We start from the raw sequence: 20949 nt of genomic DNA on the forward strand, positions 1-20949 counted from the left end.
GGAAATCACGATTTACGGGTTTAAACATACTTGGTTCCTCTGCCATGCTGCTAATTTATAAAAACTCCAATGTTGCCAGATCTGATAGGAACAATAGTCAAACTAAGACAAAGTATAATAATCTCTAGGTCAAAAAGAGTAAGCCATTTACAGTTACCAGCTCACAATGACTGGATCATGGGAGGGACGTCAGCCCCCTAAAGAAATGCACATGTGGTGTGGGAAATCACTGAACTTCAAAACAGATGTAGCGATCAGGCAGCCACGTGTAGTGCGGACATCCACACATCCTCACTGGTGGCTATTCATTAAGAAATACCTCCCACTACAGACATCACTGTTTAAATTTACTTTTCACAGGGATTTATCCCTAAATGTTCCAAGGAGCATTATTCAGGCAATTTAGGTTGAAATACAGTGAGCTTATGTCTTAGAAACATAGATTACATCTGGAAAGTACAGACCTAAAAATTTGCTTCCCTTCAGACTGAGGTTGGGGCACAATAGGGGAAGATGCATCAGGAGGGGGGCTGGAGGATAGAGAAGGTGAGCTGGTCAATGTTTTACTAACTAACCCAACTCGAGTTAAAGTTATAGTCTAATGGAAAAGCCAACATGATCATAAAACAAAACAAACCGAAAATATAAAACCGGTCATCCGGAGAACTTCAGTAAATATCGCAAACATCCTGTTCCTAATTGGCAATGGATGTCTTGATCTGGCCCATCTGAGCAGTGGTAAATCACTAAGAAACAATCTGATACAATTAGAATTATAATGAGCAGAACTCCGTGTAAACGAAATGAAAAAACAAAATAAAACAAAACTCCCAAACAAAATAAAAACCTACCTAGGAACACAAATGGTATCTCATTTTACCCCTTTAGGGGAGGCAAATTTTCATACTGGGAAGTTTAAGAAGTTCAGTGCATTCACATTAATGACTCAGGAGACAGCTACCACTCCCCCAAAACATGCACATATAAAGACATTTTAAAAACTCACAATTAGATTTCATGTGTGCAGTGAAGTACTGCTCACACCAAATGGACTTGAAATACTGAAAATGGGAATAGCAGCAATTTCCACATTTTTCAGAGCCCCGTAAAATGATGCTAAATGCCATATTTACCCTGCAAAACTATGAAATGCCAAGAAAATTTTTTCAGACTAAATAAAATCATGATATTTAAGAAACCAATGGCATTTTGTGGATTTACTAAATGTACTTGCTGAATTTAGAACCTACCAACAATTCTACTACCCTAATAAAGTATGACAGAAAGCTTTTGTGGTTTCCAAAGCTCCAGGGAAAATACACTTACAAAATTATAAAAAAAATTTTCCACAATTTCTGTTTTTCAGATGCCTGTTACCAGCCACTTCCATTCAGTAACAGACAGGGGGTGAAAAGGCAAAGGACTCAACTTTATTGTAGTCCCTGATCTACGCTCTGGGGATGGAAAAGGACACCACAAGGCAGTGAGGACGGCGGAGGAGAAGACAGCGTCTTCCCAGGCGGCTGCCCGGGAACACGGCAGAAGGAGTGAGGGCGGCGGCTGGGATGCGCTGTCTCCTGCTCCTTCCTCTCGCACGTTCTAGTGGCTTCTGTCATGGATCCCACCACATCTTCCCCTTATACTTCTCAGGGAAAGGTCTATCTTCAACCACGAAACGTCGGCATTGTCTTAGAGGAAGACACACTGCCCGGTTCCCAGAGAAGACGGAATGTCCACCCCCTCCCCAGGAGGGCAAAGCAGAGGAGGAACAAGTGTAGTATCTGTGAAGGATGTTGTGACAGGACAACCATATCATATTCAGCCGTCTCCACTTTGCCCAAGGTCACAGCCCCATCCCATAGTGGCCACATCTCAAGGACTGAAGACTGTAGAGTTACGAAGGTCCAGCCCTCCTGTCCCAGCACAGGAAAGCTCTGAAGGGCCTCCCGCTTCTACCCCACAGGCACAGCTGATGGTTCTGTGGAGACTGCACTGCAGCTAAACTGTTTCCTCTGCACAGTCCTGCCTCCTTCCTTTCTACTCCACGGCTGTTCCTCCCCAAAGCACTCCCTGAACACTAATCCCCATCTCAAAGTCAGAGTTCCTGAGAGCCTGACCTATGACATCACCGCTCAACCCACTGTCTCTCCTTTCTAAGAGAACTGATCTAGTTGGTCAGTTCAGGAGAGAAAATTAAAAATGCCCCGCCCCCCATAGGTCCTTCTTCCTTCCTCTTTCCAACTTGCCTTGCCTGTTGAAAGGCTGCGTCCTGGCCTACCGCTGCACCATGCTGGGCCAGGCGAGCTCAGTCCCGGCCAGGCGAGCCCAGTCCCGGCCAGGCAGGCCCCGGTTCCGGCCAGGCGAGCCCCGGTCCCGGCCAGGCAGGCTCGGTCCCGGCCAGGCAGGCCTCTGGGGGCTCAGCTCACCAGTGCCTGCTGGATTTATCTACTGAATCCAGAGGAGCCAACCGAACCACAGACACAAGCTACATTCTTGAATCTCTTTAGGTGTAAAGGAACTGTCCAATTGCCTGCCTCTGGCATCTTATTCTCCACTAGTTCCTAAGGCAGGAGACGACTGACAGAGAGGTGTTATTAGTCTCCTAAAATCTAACACTATCCTCCACTGCTCCACTCCCACTGCTCCAACATCTAAACCTGCCAACTCCTGCCCTCCTGCACCGTGCTGAACGTATTTTCAACAAAGAAGCTACCATCTGATTTATATTTACATATGTGTCCCCCAGCCCCCTTTAAACCCTTTCAATTAAATGTCTTGCCTTTCAAGTTAAGTGAATTCTTTACTATGGACCAAGTGGCCTATTGGGATCAGACCCTATCTAAACCTTCTTGAGTACCTAAAATTTGATCAATGAGATGTGGCCGCTTTTCTTATCATCAGCAAGAAGAACGTTTCTAGCTCTCTGTCTGCCTACACCTCAAATCACTTTCAGGTCTCCTAGTACCGTGCAGGCCCTGAGCCTCTGCTCACCTGGGGCCTTCATGTTGCAAACTCAACTGTCCCCCTCTGGAAACCTCTTAACCACCTCTGCAATCTCTCTGCACTCCTACAACAAAGTGTCTCTCCCTTCCCTCTGGCTACCTCAGTGCCTTCTGCATGCTGTTTCACCCCTTCACTTGGTAAAATGCAATAAAATCACCAGATCCTCAAAGGCAAGACCCTTCCATTCCCAACACCTGCTTGTACACAGTAGGCACTCAGGATACAACTGTGGAATAAATGAGGGATGGAGGACGAAGAAAAGACGGGAGGGGAGCCAGGGAGGAAGCAGGGGCGTGAGAAGTATGACAGGTGCCATATGACAACACTCTCGCAGCACTGTTGCCTCACACCACTAATTTATAAACAAACTCACAGTCCTCCAAAATGTGTCCCGAACTATTTTTCTAACCTTAATTTTAACTTCTCCCTCTAGGTACCTCATTCTCCAGCCTAACTGGAGTAATCGCTATTTCTTAGCCATGGTCAACTTTGTCCACTCTTTTCTCTCCATGTGGAAGTCCCTCTCCTAATCCCACCACATTTTGCCACAAAAATTCCTATTCATTTCTTTACTGATTCAACAAATAATCACCAAATGTGTGCCAGGCACTACTATCCTAGTCTGTACAACAAGGTCTCTGCGCTCATGGAACACGTAACTATTTGGGAGGTAATGGGGAGACAGAAAAAAACCTAGCACGTCAGGAGCTGACCAGCACTAAGACTGTGCAAGCGAAGAGAGGGAGGGTCTAGCACAGGATGATGAGGCAGGTCTCCATGAGGAGGCGACATCCAGCAGTGACCCAAGCGGTACCCAGAGGAGTCGTGCTGTTCTCGGAGAGCAGTGAAGACAGATGCTCAAACCCCCAAGCCCCAGGAGGGAGTTGCTGGGCACACGTGGGGAACAGTGAGGAGGCCACTGTAGCTGAGAGAAGTGAGAATATGAGAGAGAAAATCAATAACACCCCACAGCCAGGTCACAGAGGGCCTCATGAGCCAAGCATGGACTTTGCATTTCACTTTGAATAAGACAGGAAACTACCCGAGGCTTTTGAACAGAGACACTTAAAAAGATCCTTCTGGGCTGGGTGCGGTGGCTCACACCTGTAATCCCAACACTTTGGGAGGCCAAGGCAGGAGGATCACCTGACGTCAAGAGTTTGAGACCAGCCTGGCCAACATGGCAAAACCCCATTTCCACTAAAAATGCAAAAATTAGCTGGGTGTGGTGGCAGGTGCCTGTAATCCCAGCTACTTGGGAGGCTGAGGCAGGAGAATCACTTGAATCCAAGAATCACTTGGCCAGCTTTTATTCCCTTATTTGGCTCCGCCTACATCCTACTGATTAGCCCATTTTACAGAGCCCTGATTGGTCCATTTTACAGAGTGCTGATTGGTCCATTTTCACAGAGTGCTGATTGGTGCGTTGACAATCCTTAGTTACACACAGAGCGCTGACTGGTGCGTTTACAATCCTCTAGACAAAAAAGTTCTTCACATCCCCACCTGACCCAGAAGTCCAGCTGGTTTCACCTCTCATTGTCAGATTTCTTTTTGTAACTTCAATCATTTTACCAGTCTGATCTTGCATTAGATTCAATTTCACGTATGAACCTTTGAATTCCACTGTCATACCAAATACTATTTAGACCATGAGTTTATCCTTCTGTTTTATTTTTCTGAGATAGTCTATATGCAATATTTGCAGAAAGTAAAAACCAAGTCCATAAAATATCTAAACTATGTTACTTTTTCAACGGTGATTGCAAACACGTTTCCTAAAAATGATACATCAAGGTCATACTGAGACAGCCAGGTGACAGGGGTCCCAACCAGCCTGCCCACTGACTGAGGTGGAGCCTCAGGAAGTTCACAACATTTGCAGCAGGGAGGCACCTGGCCCCTCCTCTTCCTGTGAGGAACCTGGGATTTGAATGGCAGGCGGGAAGCACTCCAGCAGGGACTCTGGTCTAGCAAGAGTCCCTTTTCTTCCTTCTTACCCAATAAAACCCATTCTCACTCACCATTCGAATTGTCTACCAGCCTGAATTTTCATGGCCATGGGATAAAGAACCCCGTCCTTAGCTGAACTAGGGAAAAGTCCTGCAACAATCCTATATTTGAAAGTTCCAAGTGTGGAGAATAGAGTTCGTGATTAACCTAAAGAGGAATTCTTGTGAGGGTGCAAATCAAAGAGAGGGATATTTTAAAAAGAAACTTATATACCAGTCCTTTATTATTCGGTAAATTATAACATGGAATAAAGGTATTACTTGAAGGCCACTCTCTCTTTTAAAAGGCAAGATCTTGTGGTGACCTCCAATTGTGTTTATGCCATTTCAGCCACCATGGAAATGAGTGTAAGCCGACTGTATTAGTCCATTCTTACATCGCTATAAAGAAATACCTGAGACTGAGTAATGGAGGCAATGAATAATTTATAAAGTAAGTATAAAGAAGAGTTTCAACTGGCTCATCGTTCTACAGGCTGTACGGGAAGCACTGCAGCATCTGCTTGGCTTCTGGGGAGGCCGCGGGAGACTTATAACCATGGTGGAAGGTGAAAGGGAAGCACGTATGTCATGCAGCCAGAGAAGGAGCAAGAGAAACAATGGAGGTGCCACACACTTTTCAACAACTAGACCTCGCAATAACTATCATAAAGACAGTACCGGGGGATGGTGCTAAACCATTCATGAGAAACCACCCTCATGATACAATCACCTCCCACCAAGCCCAACTCACCCTCAACATTGGAGATTACAATTCAACATGAGTTTTGGGTGGGGACACAGATCCAAACCATATCAGTGATAAACTTATATATTATGAACTCACTTCCAGATTGTGCAAAGGAGTAAAATTAACTGAGGCTGGGAAGAAGGATGCATATCCTTCTTGCATTCTTGAATGCATATATCTTTACAACGAATGGCAGTGAAAAAACAAATACAAATTAAAGCAATTTTTAAGAAACTGAAAGTACTTTGTTAAATTCACTATTTATTCATAAAATCCTTGAATACATAAGATTTTTTTCCCGCAACTGTGTCCATGTGTCCCTGAGTTTCAAAAAGCTTCAAAGAAATGTTTTTTTAATGCCCCAAACAATGTTATCTCAAAATGCTCTTGGCTTTTAGTAACAAAATCCTGAACCAAACAGCTCAAATAGAAAAGGGAAGAAATTCGAGCATTTATGCCTGGGAAAGACTTGATCCAGGGTCCATACAAGGTGAATATGACCTGTTTTCTCTTTCTCTTTTTCTCAGCTATGTTGTGTTGGGACTAACCCCATTTCCAGACAGGCTCTGATCTCACAGTTCTACATGACCAAAAGCAATTTCAGGGATTATGTGCTACTTAATTCATGCTCATCAGGAAAAATACAATCCACTTCCCAATCTTGCAAACAAATGTTACAGCCCTGAATCTCATCAGCCTTGATGGGGCTCATCTTGACCAACCACTGTGGCCAGAGGAACAGAGAAGCAGTGTTGGGTAAGCCAGGTAGGACCCACTCCAGGAGCCACATAAGATACCTCTCACCCAGAATGAATCATGCACAGCTGGGAAATTCAGGGTACTATTAAGAAGGTGGGAAAGGAGGGGAGATGGATACTGGAAAAACAATGAATAAATATCCCCTATACAGGCAAATACAAAAATTCAATTACCAATTAATCTTTAAAAAAATAACACCCTGAGGTTGTAGAAAGTCAAGCAAATAGAACACAGGTAGGAAAAAATTTCAGTAATGTGTTCGCTACTTAAAAGTCATAAAAACAGTGGATGGAGCTGTGGAAGAGGAATCGCTAACATCCCAGCCTCGTCTCTGAATTTCACCTTGCCTCTGCTATTTTTCACTAACCACCTTATTTTCCCTTTTAAATTGCCATTCAAACTTGAACAATAATTATTTCCCTAGGTTTCCATATCTCAGCCAGGCTAGTAAGGATATAAAACCATTCCAAGGAGAGGAAAGAAAATTTCTGCCAAGTACAAATCTGTGCATAGGTTTGGCACGTCTGGAGCTAGTGCAGGAAGATGCTAGGATCTGGAAAGATCAGGGAGTGGCCTTCATGGTACGTGGGTGCAAAAATGGAAAATGGAAAGATATTAGGGTTGAGAATAGGTGAAGAGAAGTTGCATATACCAAGGTAGCATGTGGATTTTATCAAAATTTATGACTGGTTAATAAAGTTGGGGTGTGTACTCCAAATAGTGCACAAGATAGTCCACTGAGATGTGAAAACAACATTAGAATGTTTATATGTAAGAAGAAATCAAGCTTTATTAATATTTCACAAAGGTACCTGCACTACAACCTTAGCCGGTCTAGATGATAGATGGTCATGTGTCACAAGTAGTCCAAGTGGGACCCTGAGGGAAGGGTGGGGATTCCACCCCACAGAGGGCTGGCAGGAGCCCCTCCAGTTCCCACTTCCTCTCAGGATACGCATTATGGTTTCCATGTGACTAGTAAGGAAGGTCTGCTGTATCTAACTTAAGGAACCATCAGATGGACACCTGGCTTCAAAGGATCCCTCCAAAGAAGTCAGAGATTAAAAATACGACTATGAATGCAACCTAAGAAAACTGGGAAATGGTAGCACAGATACTTCTGCAAGCTAATCATCAGCCTCATTAAAAGGTTATGCTAATTAAATGTTGGCAAAAATGTTTCAAAGTTATCAGGAAGATTATCTGAAACAACAAATTTGTACAACTTGTCATTCATTTATTCATATCATATATTCATTAATTCATTCAAAAATTTATACTGTGCCAGGTACTGTTCAATTTGCTAGTAACAGTACACAAAACAGAAAAACCAATTTTCCCTTAGAGGATAGTGGCCATTGAGATTCTCACCAAATTGACTAATTACAATGCCAATCAAAATGCCAACAAGTTATTTTGTGTTTTAGTGAAACCTGACACACACATTCTAAAATTTATGTAACAGTTAATGCTAAGTTCCAACATTAGCCAAGGCGTCTTACAAGATGGAAGAACTTCCTCCTGGAGAGCAAGATACTCAGAAGGCCACATTAATGACGACAATGTGGAACTGGCATAAAGATAGTGTATTTGTCAGAGTGACGACAATGTGGAACTGGCATAAAGATAATGTATCTGTCAGAGTTCTCCAGAGAAACTGAACCAATGAGATAGACACACACATACACAGGGATTTATTATCAGGAATCAGCTAACACCATTACAGTAGCCAGCAAGTCAGAGACCCAAGAGAGCCAATGCCCGGATAACCAGGAGAGTCACTGGTATAGTTTCAGTCAGAAGGCCAGCAGGCTTTAGACCAGGAAGAGGTGATGCTTCAGTCTGAGTGTGAAAGCAGGAAAAGGACAAGCTTTCAGGCAGGAGGACTTCTCTCTTCCTCAGGGGAGTCTCAGCCTTCTTGTTCTAGTCAGGCTTGTCACTGAGACAGGGCCCACCCATATTGGGATGCGCATTCTGCTTTACTCAGTCAACCAATTTAAATGCTAATCTCACCCCAAGACACCCTCACAGAAACACACGGAGTAATGTCATCAGGACCTTGTGTCCAGTCAAGTTGATACTAAGATTAATACCAAAGATAAACAACAAAAACAACGGACAGATTCAGGATCACACCTGTGGACCCAAGGCACCTGATGCATGACGAAGGTAGCACCACAGATCACTGGGAAATGATTTTCAATAACGGTGCCAGCCAATGGGATATCAATGTGCAAATGAGATGAAAGTGGACTACTTACTACCTTACACCATACCATAAAAGTTACAGGTGGATCACAGACTTACATGGGAAAAGCAAACCAACACGCTCTTAGAAGATAATATGGAAGAACTTTATGACCTTGGAGTGCAGAAAAATTTATTAAATAAGGCACAAAGTGGCCGGGCGCGGTGGCTCACACCTGTAATCCCAACACTTTGGGAGACTGAGGTGGGCTGATCACCTGAGGTGGGGAGTTTGAGACCAGCCTGACCAACATGGAGAAACCCCATCTCTACTAAAAATACAAAATTACCTGGGCATGGTGGCACACGCCTGTAATCCCAGCTACTCGGGAGGTTGAGGCAGAAGAATCGCTTGAACCCGGCAGGCAGAGCTTGCAGCGAGCCGAGACTGTACCATTGCACTCCAGCCTGGGCAACAAGAGCGAAACTCCATCTCAAAAAAAAAAAAAAAAAAAGCAACAAGGGGCACATAGCGGGCAGGGGCATCCAGAAGCAGTCAGTGTTCTGTTCTATTTCCTTGGGTGGTGATTACAAGGATCTTTCACAACTTGTTAAGCTTGGCATTTATGTTTTGTGTAAGTCTGTTAGATCTTTAAGTTTTTTTTTGAAAAAGAAGAAAGTAGAGGACAGAAGCTATCTGGATATTGCTTAGTACTGCACTTCGAAAGGGAATACAGATAGAATACACCACCTTCGGATCTCTGTTCCTGGCACCCTGGTGTGTGTGTGTGTGTGTGTGTGTGTGTGTGTGTGTGTGTGTGTTCCTGGCACCCTGGTGTGTGTGTGTGTGTGTGTGTGTGTGTGTTTCTCATCAGAATAAAAAATAATAGTGGTATGGTTTAGCCAGAGAAGACAGGCATCCTCCTACATTTGGCAGGCCCTGGAAACCTTCCCCATCTATTGTAGCATCTGAGAAAAGACTGTCTTTCTAGGTCCAGTGCTGTATCCTCAGCCTCTACAGTAGTGCCTGGCAAACAGTAGGTGCTCAAAAAGTATCTGTTCAGTGGATTCACCAGTAAAACTACGTTTTTCAAGACCACATATTCCCAAAATATGTGAAGGAGTCCTGGAACTTCGTCTCTGAACTGTAAGAAGAGCTGTTGAGGTGGTGCTCTATGACGGCACATTCAAGGTTGTCAGTAAAACTCCAAAACATTTTACTGATGTGTTTCCAATATAACACATGCTAACATGTCAAGTGTCAAACAGAAGCATTTTTTCTCTGTGCTAAAAATACAACTCAGTCTGTCATTTTCAAATTTATTAATTAATGAATGTTTACTGAATTTTGTAATTTACCATAGAAATTATTAGTTTTCGATTTAGGGTATTTCAATCATACTTGTAATGCTCCAACAACACAGAATGACCCAAGATTTTATTACCACAATTAGAACATCCCGGCACATGGCAGGCCCTAATAAATACTTGCTGAATGAATTAGCAAACATTAAAATATGGCTGTTTTATAATGTTCACAAGGATATTGCATGACAAGGTATACATCTTTAACGTGTACCATGTCACTCTAAAACCTCCACGAAGAAAATATCACCTCTAAGATAAAATCAAGTACACCCGAGATGTGAACTGATTTATAAACCAACCTACAGACTACCTTCTATCTTGCTGCATTTATGGCCAACATGAGATTATGTATGTACTGACTGATGATGGGCAATGTAATTAGCTTTAGAGTTAAGAGTTAAATAATTAATATGTTAACAATAAATTGTTAAGAGTTGAATCATTAATATGTTCTTAGACATCATTTTATCGGTTCATGTTATTTAGTTCAGGCTTGCTTGGTAACTAAGGAGGGAAACCGTTTTCCCAACCTCCCACATCCTCACCTGCTCCCTACCCGCACATTCATCTCAATGTAAAGCATGTTCAGGACTTGCTCAATTCAGCCAACCCCACCCTAGTCTGGCTATCACCTCCTTCACTGCCAAAGTCCTCCCTCCTTTACCGCCAAGTTTCTTGAAAGGGTGAAGTTTATCATCTCTGCTTCCTCACCTCCCCATCATTTCTCAGTCTGGAGCAATCTGGCTATTCCCCTCCACCTCTCACCAAACCTCTCCTCACCGAGTCTTTGCTCACAGTGGCTGAATCCAAGTAGCGTTTCTCGACCCTTCTGCCTTATGCTCCACAGCCACCCTGTCCAACACAGGGGCCACCTGCCACATGTGGCTGCAGAGCACTGCAGTGCAGGAAGCACCAGGGAGTAACTGAACTTTTATTTAATTTTAATTCAAGTTTAATTTAAACACCGATTCTTGATTCAGTTATAAAATTCCTTGGAACAACTTGGGTATGTGAATCTACTTTTTCAACCCTATATTTTATAAAATCTAAATACAGATCAAGAACTTGCAAAGAAAATTTAATGTCTGAATGAAGATACAACACGTAGATGTGTTAGTGTAACACACACACTGGATTTCAAAGATACATCATGAGAAAGATTAGAATCTCATTAGTAATTTTAATATTGATTACATGTTGAAACGATGGTATTTGGGATATACTGAATTAGGTAAAATATCTTCTTAAAATTAATTTTAACTATTTCTTTTTATGTTTCTTAAAGCAGCACCTGGAGAGTTTACCATTATCTATGCAGCATGTATTTTATTCCTACTAGACGGCACTGCTCTACGGCATTAGATATGAATGTGCACTAATTCTCCATTGCTTCTCTCCTTCTACTTCTTGGACCCCTCCTTGTATTCTGCAGCATCAATCATTCTTCCACTTCCCCTTAAGGTCAGTGTCTCCCAAGGCTCTCTCCAGTTCCCCTGGGCCCCTGTCCCAGCACCCACCTCACCTAAGGCTTCCACTATTCCCACAGGTGGCTGACTTTCAACCCTCTGCCAGCAAATCAGCTTGCTCCCCTGAGAATGGGATATTCACCTGCTCTCTGTACATTTCCAGCTATGCCTAAGTATATCGACATTTATCTGCCATTATACCTGCTGGGAATTTACCTTTTTAATATTTTATAAATCGGGCCCCCTCCTCCATTTCTTTGAGGCCCTCTCAATTTCTCAACTTATCAGTACAATAGCTTCCAATGTCTAACCTTGGCCTCTTCTCAACCAACTTCCTTTTGCTGTTAGTCTCTAAAACTCACACTGGCAACATGATTTCATGATTTCTCTGACTTTTTTTTTTTTTTTTCTTTTTGAGACAGAGTCTTGCTCCGTCACCCAGGCTAGAGTACAGTGGCATGGTATCAGCTCACTGCAACCTCTGCCTCGCAGGTTCAAGCGATTCTCCTGCCTCAGTCTCCCTAGTAGCTGGGACTACAGGCGCCCACCACCACGCCTGGCTAATTTTTTGTATTTTTAGTAGAGACAAGGTCTCACCATGTTAGCCAGGATGGTTTTGATCTCCTGACGTCATGTTTTGCCCACCTTGGCCTCCCAAAGTGCTGGGATTACAGGCGTGAGCCACCGCGCCCAGGCACGATCTCTGTTTAAACACTCTGGTGGCTGCCCCACTGCTATGAAGATGAACACCTCCTATAGTCACATGCAAGGACTGTACCTGCCAGTCTCTCTGGCTTCGTGCTTCATCACCAACTCCGCAAAACCCCAAGTTCCAGGCACACCTAAGCACCCGCAGTCCCCTGAATACGTTTGCTTTCTCACCACCATACTCTGCGTAGTGTATTTATACTGACAGGAATATTCTCCCTAACTATATCCTTGCTCTCCTAGCTGTCCTTCAGAATTCAATTAACACGTCACCTGCCCCAGGAAATGTCTCCAAACCCCCACGTGAAAGTAAGTGTCCCCCTCTACGTCACCATCATACCTAAACCCAGCTCTAGTCATAACCCAACCACGTTACCCTGGAGTGACCTGTTACCAGTCTGGGAATTCCCTGAAGGCACGGATTAAGTGTTTTAACTCCCTCAACTATACTTAATAAGTACCTACTAATAAGTAGATAGAGTATTAAACAAGGAAAACACAGAATAAAATGTAAGGCTAGAAATTTTTAAATAGGCTAATAAAGTCATGAGTTAAATGAAGAAAGTTAACCCAGTCACGCTAAAAACACTTCATTAGATGGCCCACTTCAGGACTCAATGAGCTATCTAATGCAAAATTATATGCTAAATATGCATTAAAATATCAAATATTCAATAAAAGCAGCAATTAAAACAATTAAGGACTAAATATGTTATTTTGTTTCGTAGGCCTTGTTACGCATTCTTTCTTCCCTAATTCTACTTATCCGTTCCTTTCTTCAGTTCCTTACATTAATTTTCCTTCCAATTAAAGTTTGTATTCTTTCCTTCCATTGCCCAATCCCTCTGACTCCCTTCTATTCTTTCAAACAGAAAAATATAAATACAGTCTTCATCATCTCTGTTAGCAATTTTGTCTAAAACAAAGAAATCATAAAAAGCAGTGAATGTAACAATCTCACCAGTCAGACTGACAGACAAAACCATATGCACTCATCTGTTTGGACGATTTCATAATGCTAAGCAGGTAATCTGAACCACATGCACACTAAGTGGAGTCTGACCGGCACCAGCAAGTTCTGGGGTTGCTGCAGAAGGCAGTGTGGGGAACAGAAAAGAACAGCCAATGCGCTGCTGATGATGGCAGCTGCAGCCCAGCCTCACCACAGCTCCACCTGACACCTGCCCTTCGGGAGAAAGCAGAAGCAGACAGGGAAATCTAGGAAGCTGTCAGCTATCTGGACTAGCACAGTAGGTAGCCAGTTGCAAAGTGTGAGCAGCAGAGGCCACGCAGCACCAAGATCTAGTCTGTGCACATGCTGGCCCAGGTGCCAACTTCGGGACACAAAATAAAGAGTGCTGCTCCCGCCGCACTGCTGAGTTTTCATGTTACTACAAAACAGATTTTGAGAGAGGCAGGGAAGCAGGTGGAAAGGAATCTAAACCAGGTTGGTAGGCAAAAACAATTTTTTGAAGGCTAGCAGTTGTTAAGAGTGAAACGGAATACATTAATCACCTGAAAGAAGTTTTTCAAAACCACTCAACATTAGGTCTTCACCCTGAAGAATTATATCTTTTGGAATTCACAGTCGAGCAAAATTGAAATCTCTTGAAAAACTTTTTACCCAGCAAGATAAGGTAACAGTGAAGGGTATGTTCGAAAAAGTTTCTAAAACATCACAGAACTGGATCCCCCCCAACAATTTTTTAAGCAGCACTTTTAAATAATCAATTTAATTCAAAGAAGTGCAGAGCAAGATTTACTCTCTTACCTGTACCCAGGAGTTAAGTTTTGATTGTCTAGAATTCTGTGGTTCTTTGTTAATTAGACAACATAAGCACCATATTAGAATTTTTTGGCTTTCATCTACAAAAAGGAAAACTTAATGAGTAAGTTTTATTAAGCAGAAAAAATAATCAATATAAAAATATTTGAAACATTATATTTAGGAAAATCTCAAACTACTACGTTCACAGTACAAGTATCCCCGAACGTAACGTTTGCTTTCTCACCACCACACTTCGCACACTCTCTTTCTGCTGACAGGAATATTTTCCCTCACTCTATCTTCGCTCTCCTAGCTGTCCTTCAGAATTCCCTAAGCTTAACTTTGTGGAGTGTTTTCCTTCTTGTGGCCTTGGGATCACTTAACTCTTGTGTGGTCAATTTCCTTTCTGTAACAGTAGCAATTTTTAAAGCCAAATGAGAAACACGGAAAGAACTCGGAGAACTGGGCTTTCCTCATGATCAGGTTTTCACATTTCCAGCGGTTAGTAATTTCGACCTTTCTAAGGCAACTTAATGGTTACAGGCAGTGAGTAGCCAATATTTCTGATTTAATCTTTTAATTTTCTAATTTGCCAAAATATCTTCACTTGTTAAAAATAAATTTAATAAAAAGGATTGCTTTAAAAAATATTTTTAGTACCAAGTGTTTGGATAAAATAGAAGTCTCTTACATGCTTCTTTACTCTAAAATGTAAATTCTTTAAAACACAAAACTTTACCAAACATGCAATACAAATCTGAACTTTGAAATCTTACACTCTGCAGAAACATCCACTTGATGAACCACTTTCTTTTTCCTCTTGTGGTGACTGAGTCTATTCCAGTGAAGATTGTATAACACAATTAAGAAACAAAAACGAGGCCTAGAAACTGAAGATGTCAGTACCCGAGCTAGGGCAAAGCAACTTCAGACTTTACAAGGCCATGGAGGTGAGGCCAAGACACCCGGTGCCCGGAATCAGTCCTCTCTACCACCTCATCTTCTGCAATCTGATAAACCCAAGCTTTCTCTTTTTTCTGAGACACGGTCTCGCTCTGTCACCCAGGCTGGAGTGCAGTGGCATGATCTCAGCTCAGTGAAACATCCACTTCCCAGCCTCAAGCCATTCTCCCACCTCAGCCTCCTGAGTAGCTGGGACCACAGGCGCGTGCCACACACCTGGCTAATTTTTGTATTTTTTGTAGAGAAGGGATCTCACCATGTTGCCCAGGCTGGTCGCCAACTCCTGAGTTCAACTGATCCTCCTGCCATGGCCTCCCAAAGTGCTGGGATTACAGGCATGAGCCACCGTGCCTGGCCAAAACCCAGCATTTCTAAGGACTCCATTAACAAAGAAATAAGAACAATACCAACTCTAGTAAGCGACTTCTGTATTTTTATCCACAAACTAAAGATTGCTAACAGTAATTTTTAAACCCATTTTTTCCCGTGAACATACATAGCTTAAGCTTTTCCAATAACTAACATCTCTGAAAAAACTTTATCAGGGGTTATTCTGAGGCCGTTCATTTTTTTCCCCTAGTTTTTATGAGTTCAAATAAAGTATTATAAAGCACTGGCTTGCCTGAGATCAGTTCATTTCAAGAGTCGTATAATTTAACCACTAAAGATCCTATGATTCTTCAGGCTGAACCAACGCCACTAATTAAAAATGTGACTGTTATGCTTCCCATAGTTTAAATATTAGAAGAAATTCTACCTAGCTTCATGTAGCAAGTGTGACAGATGCACCCAATGACATCCTTACACATGCAGCAGGCTGTTAAAAAGAATGTAATCTGATGGGGATCATTTCCAAACACCACTCACCACCGAAAAAAAAAAGGAAAAAAAGAAAGGAAATGTCAGTTTATGAAGCTTAAATCTAAAAGAATACCCAAAACTTGGAGTTTCCCCAGGTGTGGAGTGATTACACAAACTTACTTCAAACAGTTTATTATTTTTTATTTTTCTCCCAAAAAATAAAAAAAGAGAAGGAGCCAGAGAAACTTCCACCCAACCTCTAGGGGGCGACTTTCCGCGCCCAGAGTCCACGCACCGAAATGCTAATGAGCTTACGGCTTTGCTTAGGCAATTTACGAACATGAGCCCCAGACTGCTATTCACGAGTGCCACCAGCACTCACTCCAGGGGCTGGCATCTGTCAGACTCCACCCTAGAGGCCTTGAACTCAGGCTGGAGCATCTCACAAGGCATGTTAAGTGAGATGGGAAACTGCCTTGGATTCATTGCAGGGACAGTCGCTGACAGTCCATCTTAGTGTAAATTTGGATTCTACAAATGAGTGGAAAGGAAAGGAAGATAACAACATACACTTGCCACCTTATATTTTACTTTTTGATATCTAGAATTGAAATTCCACATAAAAGCTAATGCAATTCTTTAAACTTTAATTCTATAAAGTATGAAGGCAGCAAATGTTTAAGACAATAAATATTCACTGTTTTAAGCTGCTAAGTTTGGCGGAAATTTGTTATACAGAAATAGAGAGCGAATAGTGAAGAAGAGAGGTAACAGCTGTCATGCTTAATCACGAGGGCAGAGTTAGAAGCAATGGACCAGAATTTCAGAAGGTGAAGGCAGTATTTTTACACTGAGGACATCGCCGAATAAAAAGGTATTCTCTAACTTTCCATTATTATCAATTTCTTGTCTTCTCTTTTCAGTATCTTTTCATTTCCAATTCTTCCCTCCTTCCTTATTACCCTTTTCTGATCCTGTTCTCCATGAACACTACGTATTACTTACTTTTTTCCATGATGAAAACAGTTTGCTTTTACTATAATTAAAAAGCAATTTTGGGCTGGGCATGGTAACTCACGCCTGTAATCCCAGCACTTTGGGAGGCCAAGGCGGGCGGATCACGAGGTCAGGAGATTGAGACTATCCTGGCCAACACAGTGAAACCCCGTCTCTACTAAAAACACACACACAAAAAAATTAGCCGGGCGTGGTGGCACGCGCCTGTAGTCCCAGCTACTTGGGAGGCTGAGGCAGGAGAATGGCGTGAACCTGGGAGGCGGAGGTTGCAGTGAGCCGAGATCATGCCCTGCACTCCAGCCTGGGCAACAGAGCAAGACTCCATCTCAAAAAACAAAAAAGAAAAGCAATTTTGATATTATAAAACCATAAGAAAAGATCCCTTCCAGGCAACCAGTGAAACAATAGGTGCAACACATGCAACATCTGACTGCTCACGGGGTTTCGTGCTGTTCAGCCACCTTTGTGAGCTCAGAGCCAGGGCACACCTCAATAGGAAACTGAAATTTAAGAGCAGTTCAAAAGGTAACACAAGCGCTGAGACAGAAAGGGACGGAGAATTTGTTTCTGGTTGTCGGAGGGGCCAAGGTAATGCAGATAAGGTGCTAAGGAAAGATCATAAATACGAGTTCAAGGACACCAGGATAAATCAGTCTGAACTCCCACTTTTACAAAGAAATACGAGACCCCACAAGTTCAGTTGCCCTGTCTTAGAGAATCACATCTGCAAGTCTGCCCCAGCAGGGTCTCTCCTGAGAAACCCTCCTTTCCTCTCAGCAGCTGCTACTCCCATCAGAGAACTGTTACACTGCGCCAGGCTGACCTGCTTAAGTATCTCTTTTTCCCTGACTGGAAGCTCCCAATGGGCAGAGACGGTGAGCCGCGTTTTCCTAAGGGCTGGCACACACACACAGAAACACTTTATAGGCTGGGTGTGGTGTAATCCCAGCACTTTGGGAGGGCGAGGTGGGCGGATCATGAGGTCAGGAGATCGAGACCATCCTGGCCAACATAGTGAAACACCGTCTCTACTAAAAATACAAAAAATTAGCTGGATGTGGTGGTGCATGCCTGTAGTCCCAGCTAGTCAGGAGGCTGAGGCAGGAGAATCCCTTGAACCCGGGAGGCGGAGGTTGCAGTGAGCCGAGACCACGGCACTGCACTCCAGCCTGGGCAACAGGGCAAGACTTCGTCTCCAAAAAAATAATAACAATAATAATTGGTAAATACGTACTGAATGAATATGTATGTGCAAGTGAAGCTAGCTAGTGGAATGCCAAGACTGGAACACTTCAATCACAAGATGGATCCAGCAGGGACAGAACATCACAGCAAGGCGGACTTTAAAGTCACATGAGGAGTGGGGTTCTGGCTCTTCTCAGTGTTGTATTCTAGGGAAAGCGACTCACTGACTCTAATCCATAATTATCTACCCTGCAACACTGTCATCAAGAATTAATTAGGTCCATTATGTAATCCACAGAGAACAGTGCCCAGCTCAAAGTGAGCAATGCCTCTCACGCTACATCATAAACCTCCCCGTGTTTCTCACATTTCTGACTTGAGGACGTATTACATCCACCATGTACGTCAAAAGGACGTAGAATTTCTTTCCTTCTAAAAAGCAGTTAATAAATCCATGAAGCCCCTAACAATGGGTACTGCTTTTAAATGAAGGTCATTCAACAATTTCTTTTCCTTTTTCCTGCCATCAATATTGGCCTAAATCAATGTTCTTCAAACTTTTGGTCAAGAAGCATCAAGGGTTATGAAATCAGTATCGGGTCATGAACACCACTCACCATGAACAGCATAGTGAATATGGACTGTACAGAATAATAATACAGTAGTCCCCCTTTATCAATGGGGGAAATGTTCCAAGACCCTCAGGGATGTCTGAAACTGAGAACAGTACCAAACCTTAAATACAGTGTTTTATTTCCTACACACACATACCTATGATAAAGTTTAACTTATAAACTAGGCACAGTAAGGGATTAACAAGGACAACAATACAATAAATCAACTGAAACTACATAGTGTAATAAAAGTTATGTACTACACTGTATTGTTACAGTTGATTTATCATATTGTTGTCCTTGTTAAACCCTTAGGCCAGGCGCGGTGGCTCACACCTGTAATCCCGACACTTTGGGAGGCCGAGGCAGGAGAATCGTCTGAGGTCAGGAGTTCAAGACCAGCCTGGCCAACATGGTGAAACCCCATCTCTGTTAAAAATGCAAAAATCAGGGCCGGGCGCGGTGGCTCAAGCCTGTAATCCCAGCACTTTGGGAGGCCGAGACGGGCGGATCACGAGGTCAGGAGATCGAGACCATCCTGGCGAACATGGTGAAACCCCGTCTCTACTAAAAAAATACAAAAAACTAGCCGGGCGAGGTGGCGGGCGCCTGTAGTCCCAGCTACACAGGAGGCTGAGGCAGGAGAATGGCGTAAACCCGGGAGGCGGAGCTTGCAGTGAGCTGAGATCCGGCCACTGCGCTCCAGCCCCGGCGACAGAGCGAGACTCCGTCTCAAAAAAAACAAACAAACAAAAAAAACAAACAAACAAACAAACAAAAATGCAAAAATCAGCTGGGTGTGGTGGCAGGCACCTGTAATCCCAGCTACTTGGGAGGCTGAGGCAGGAGAATTGCTTGAACCCAGGAGGTGGAGGTTGCAGTGAGCCAAGATGGCGCCACTGCACTCCAGCCTGGGTGACAAGAGCTAAACTCTGTCTCTCAAAAAAAAAAAAAGTTACGTAAATGTGATCTCTCCATTTCTCTCAAAATATCTTATTGTACTATACTGTAACTGAAACTGTGGAAAGTCAAAGGGGGGTGCTATTGTATGTATTCTTTCATGAGATGTGTTTCACTGTGTGTGTGTGTGCGTGTGTGTGCATATCCATATGCATATACACACGTACACATATACATAATGTATTTCTGGTCAAAGATGTTAGAGAAACACTGACCTAACTGCAATAGATAAACCAAGGACAGGTAAGCGTGGCCCTGATGGGCAAACACACTGCTGCCTCACTAGTTCTGCCATTTTGAATCAAGAACTTGAAGAAGTTTAGGGGTTGGGGAAAGAGGTGTAAGTGGCAAGGAGGATGGACATACGAGGGTGGGGCAGAATGAGGGAGGCTGAGTGTGTGGGCATCCATGCACGCCTGCTCACAGGGCTAAACACACATGTTGTTCCTTTCTCGCCTAGTTCACATCTCTTCCAATAATGACTACGACAGCCTAGAAATGGGAAACTATAGGATTCTTTACAACATCAAAGGGGAATATGCATTTTATTTTGGGTTCTAATGTCATTACATTATGCAATTAGTCTTTGACTTTAAAAAATCTTAAAAGTAAATATTACATTAGCTAATAATACAGTCAATCTAAAGCAAACCTCAGCCATGCTCCTTGGGAGGCCCTAGGATGACAAAGAACTAAAACCATGGTTCCTGCTCTTGAGAGTCATGCTGTCTTCCAGGGCATCAGACAGTGAAGTAAGTGGATCACAGGGAGACGCTGGAGGCCATGGAGACTCCCAGCAGCTCCTACCTCAGACAGTGAAGTAAGTGGATCACAGGGAGACGCTGGAGGCCATGGAGACACTCCCAGCAGCTCCTACCTCAGCACAGTAAGGCTATTTCAAAGGAGAATGAGTGTGAAAGGAATCCTGCCACAAAGTGCCTTCAGGCACTGTTAGTAACAGGACCCGGCTACCACCATGAGGTATAGTTGTGGAAGATGAAACAGGAAATGAGATGGACAGCAGACAGGAGCTCGATGAAGGAATACCTCCCCAAAGTGCCCCCACATTCATCTCCACCTTGGATAAAACCAAAATGGCACCCTTAAATAAAGTCACAGGGGCCAACATCAAAGGCAAAGTCACAGCAGGATTCAGACTCTCAAGAATGACTTTACAACACGGAAACAGCGTGGGAGTTATGAAACCGTGAAACAAAATTAACTCAGTATCATTAGTATAGCTATTTTATATTGAATTTAAAATGAAGTTATGAAAGCGATTACAGGCAAAAACAGATATTTAAATCATCTAGGAGTTGCTGTCCTCTAATACAAGGAGCTCTATTTTCCTGAAGATCTACATGGGTGCGTGCATGTGTGTGTGTGTGTGTATCCATACAAACCTACA

General features: G+C 43.1%; 1 protein-coding gene across 13 annotated transcripts in view; it reads right to left on the reverse strand.

The window, feature by feature from the left end:
- LOC105498944 (FA complementation group C) overlaps positions 1–20949 on the reverse strand; it is a 217055-nt gene that overhangs the window by 129040 nt on the left and 67066 nt on the right. For 11 of the 13 annotated variants that reach the window (XR_011612949.1, XM_071078753.1, XM_024786795.2 and 8 more), the window contains 2 exons: positions 15722–15826; positions 14005–14099 (listed from right to left, as the gene is read on the reverse strand). Coding sequence is in view for 12 of the 13 variants with exons in the window: in XM_071078753.1 (XP_070934854.1) it covers positions 14005–14099; positions 15722–15826 (200 nt within the window). In the remaining variant the exon portion in view is untranslated. The remainder of the gene's footprint in view (positions 1–14004; positions 14100–15721; positions 15827–20949) is intronic. The other 2 variants (XM_011771342.3, XM_011771346.3) reach the window with 1 other exon arrangement.

The sequence above is a fragment of the Macaca nemestrina genome, chromosome 14, assembly GCF_043159975.1.
Source record: "Macaca nemestrina isolate mMacNem1 chromosome 14, mMacNem.hap1, whole genome shotgun sequence".
Lineage (NCBI taxonomy): Eukaryota > Metazoa > Chordata > Mammalia > Primates > Cercopithecidae > Macaca > Macaca nemestrina.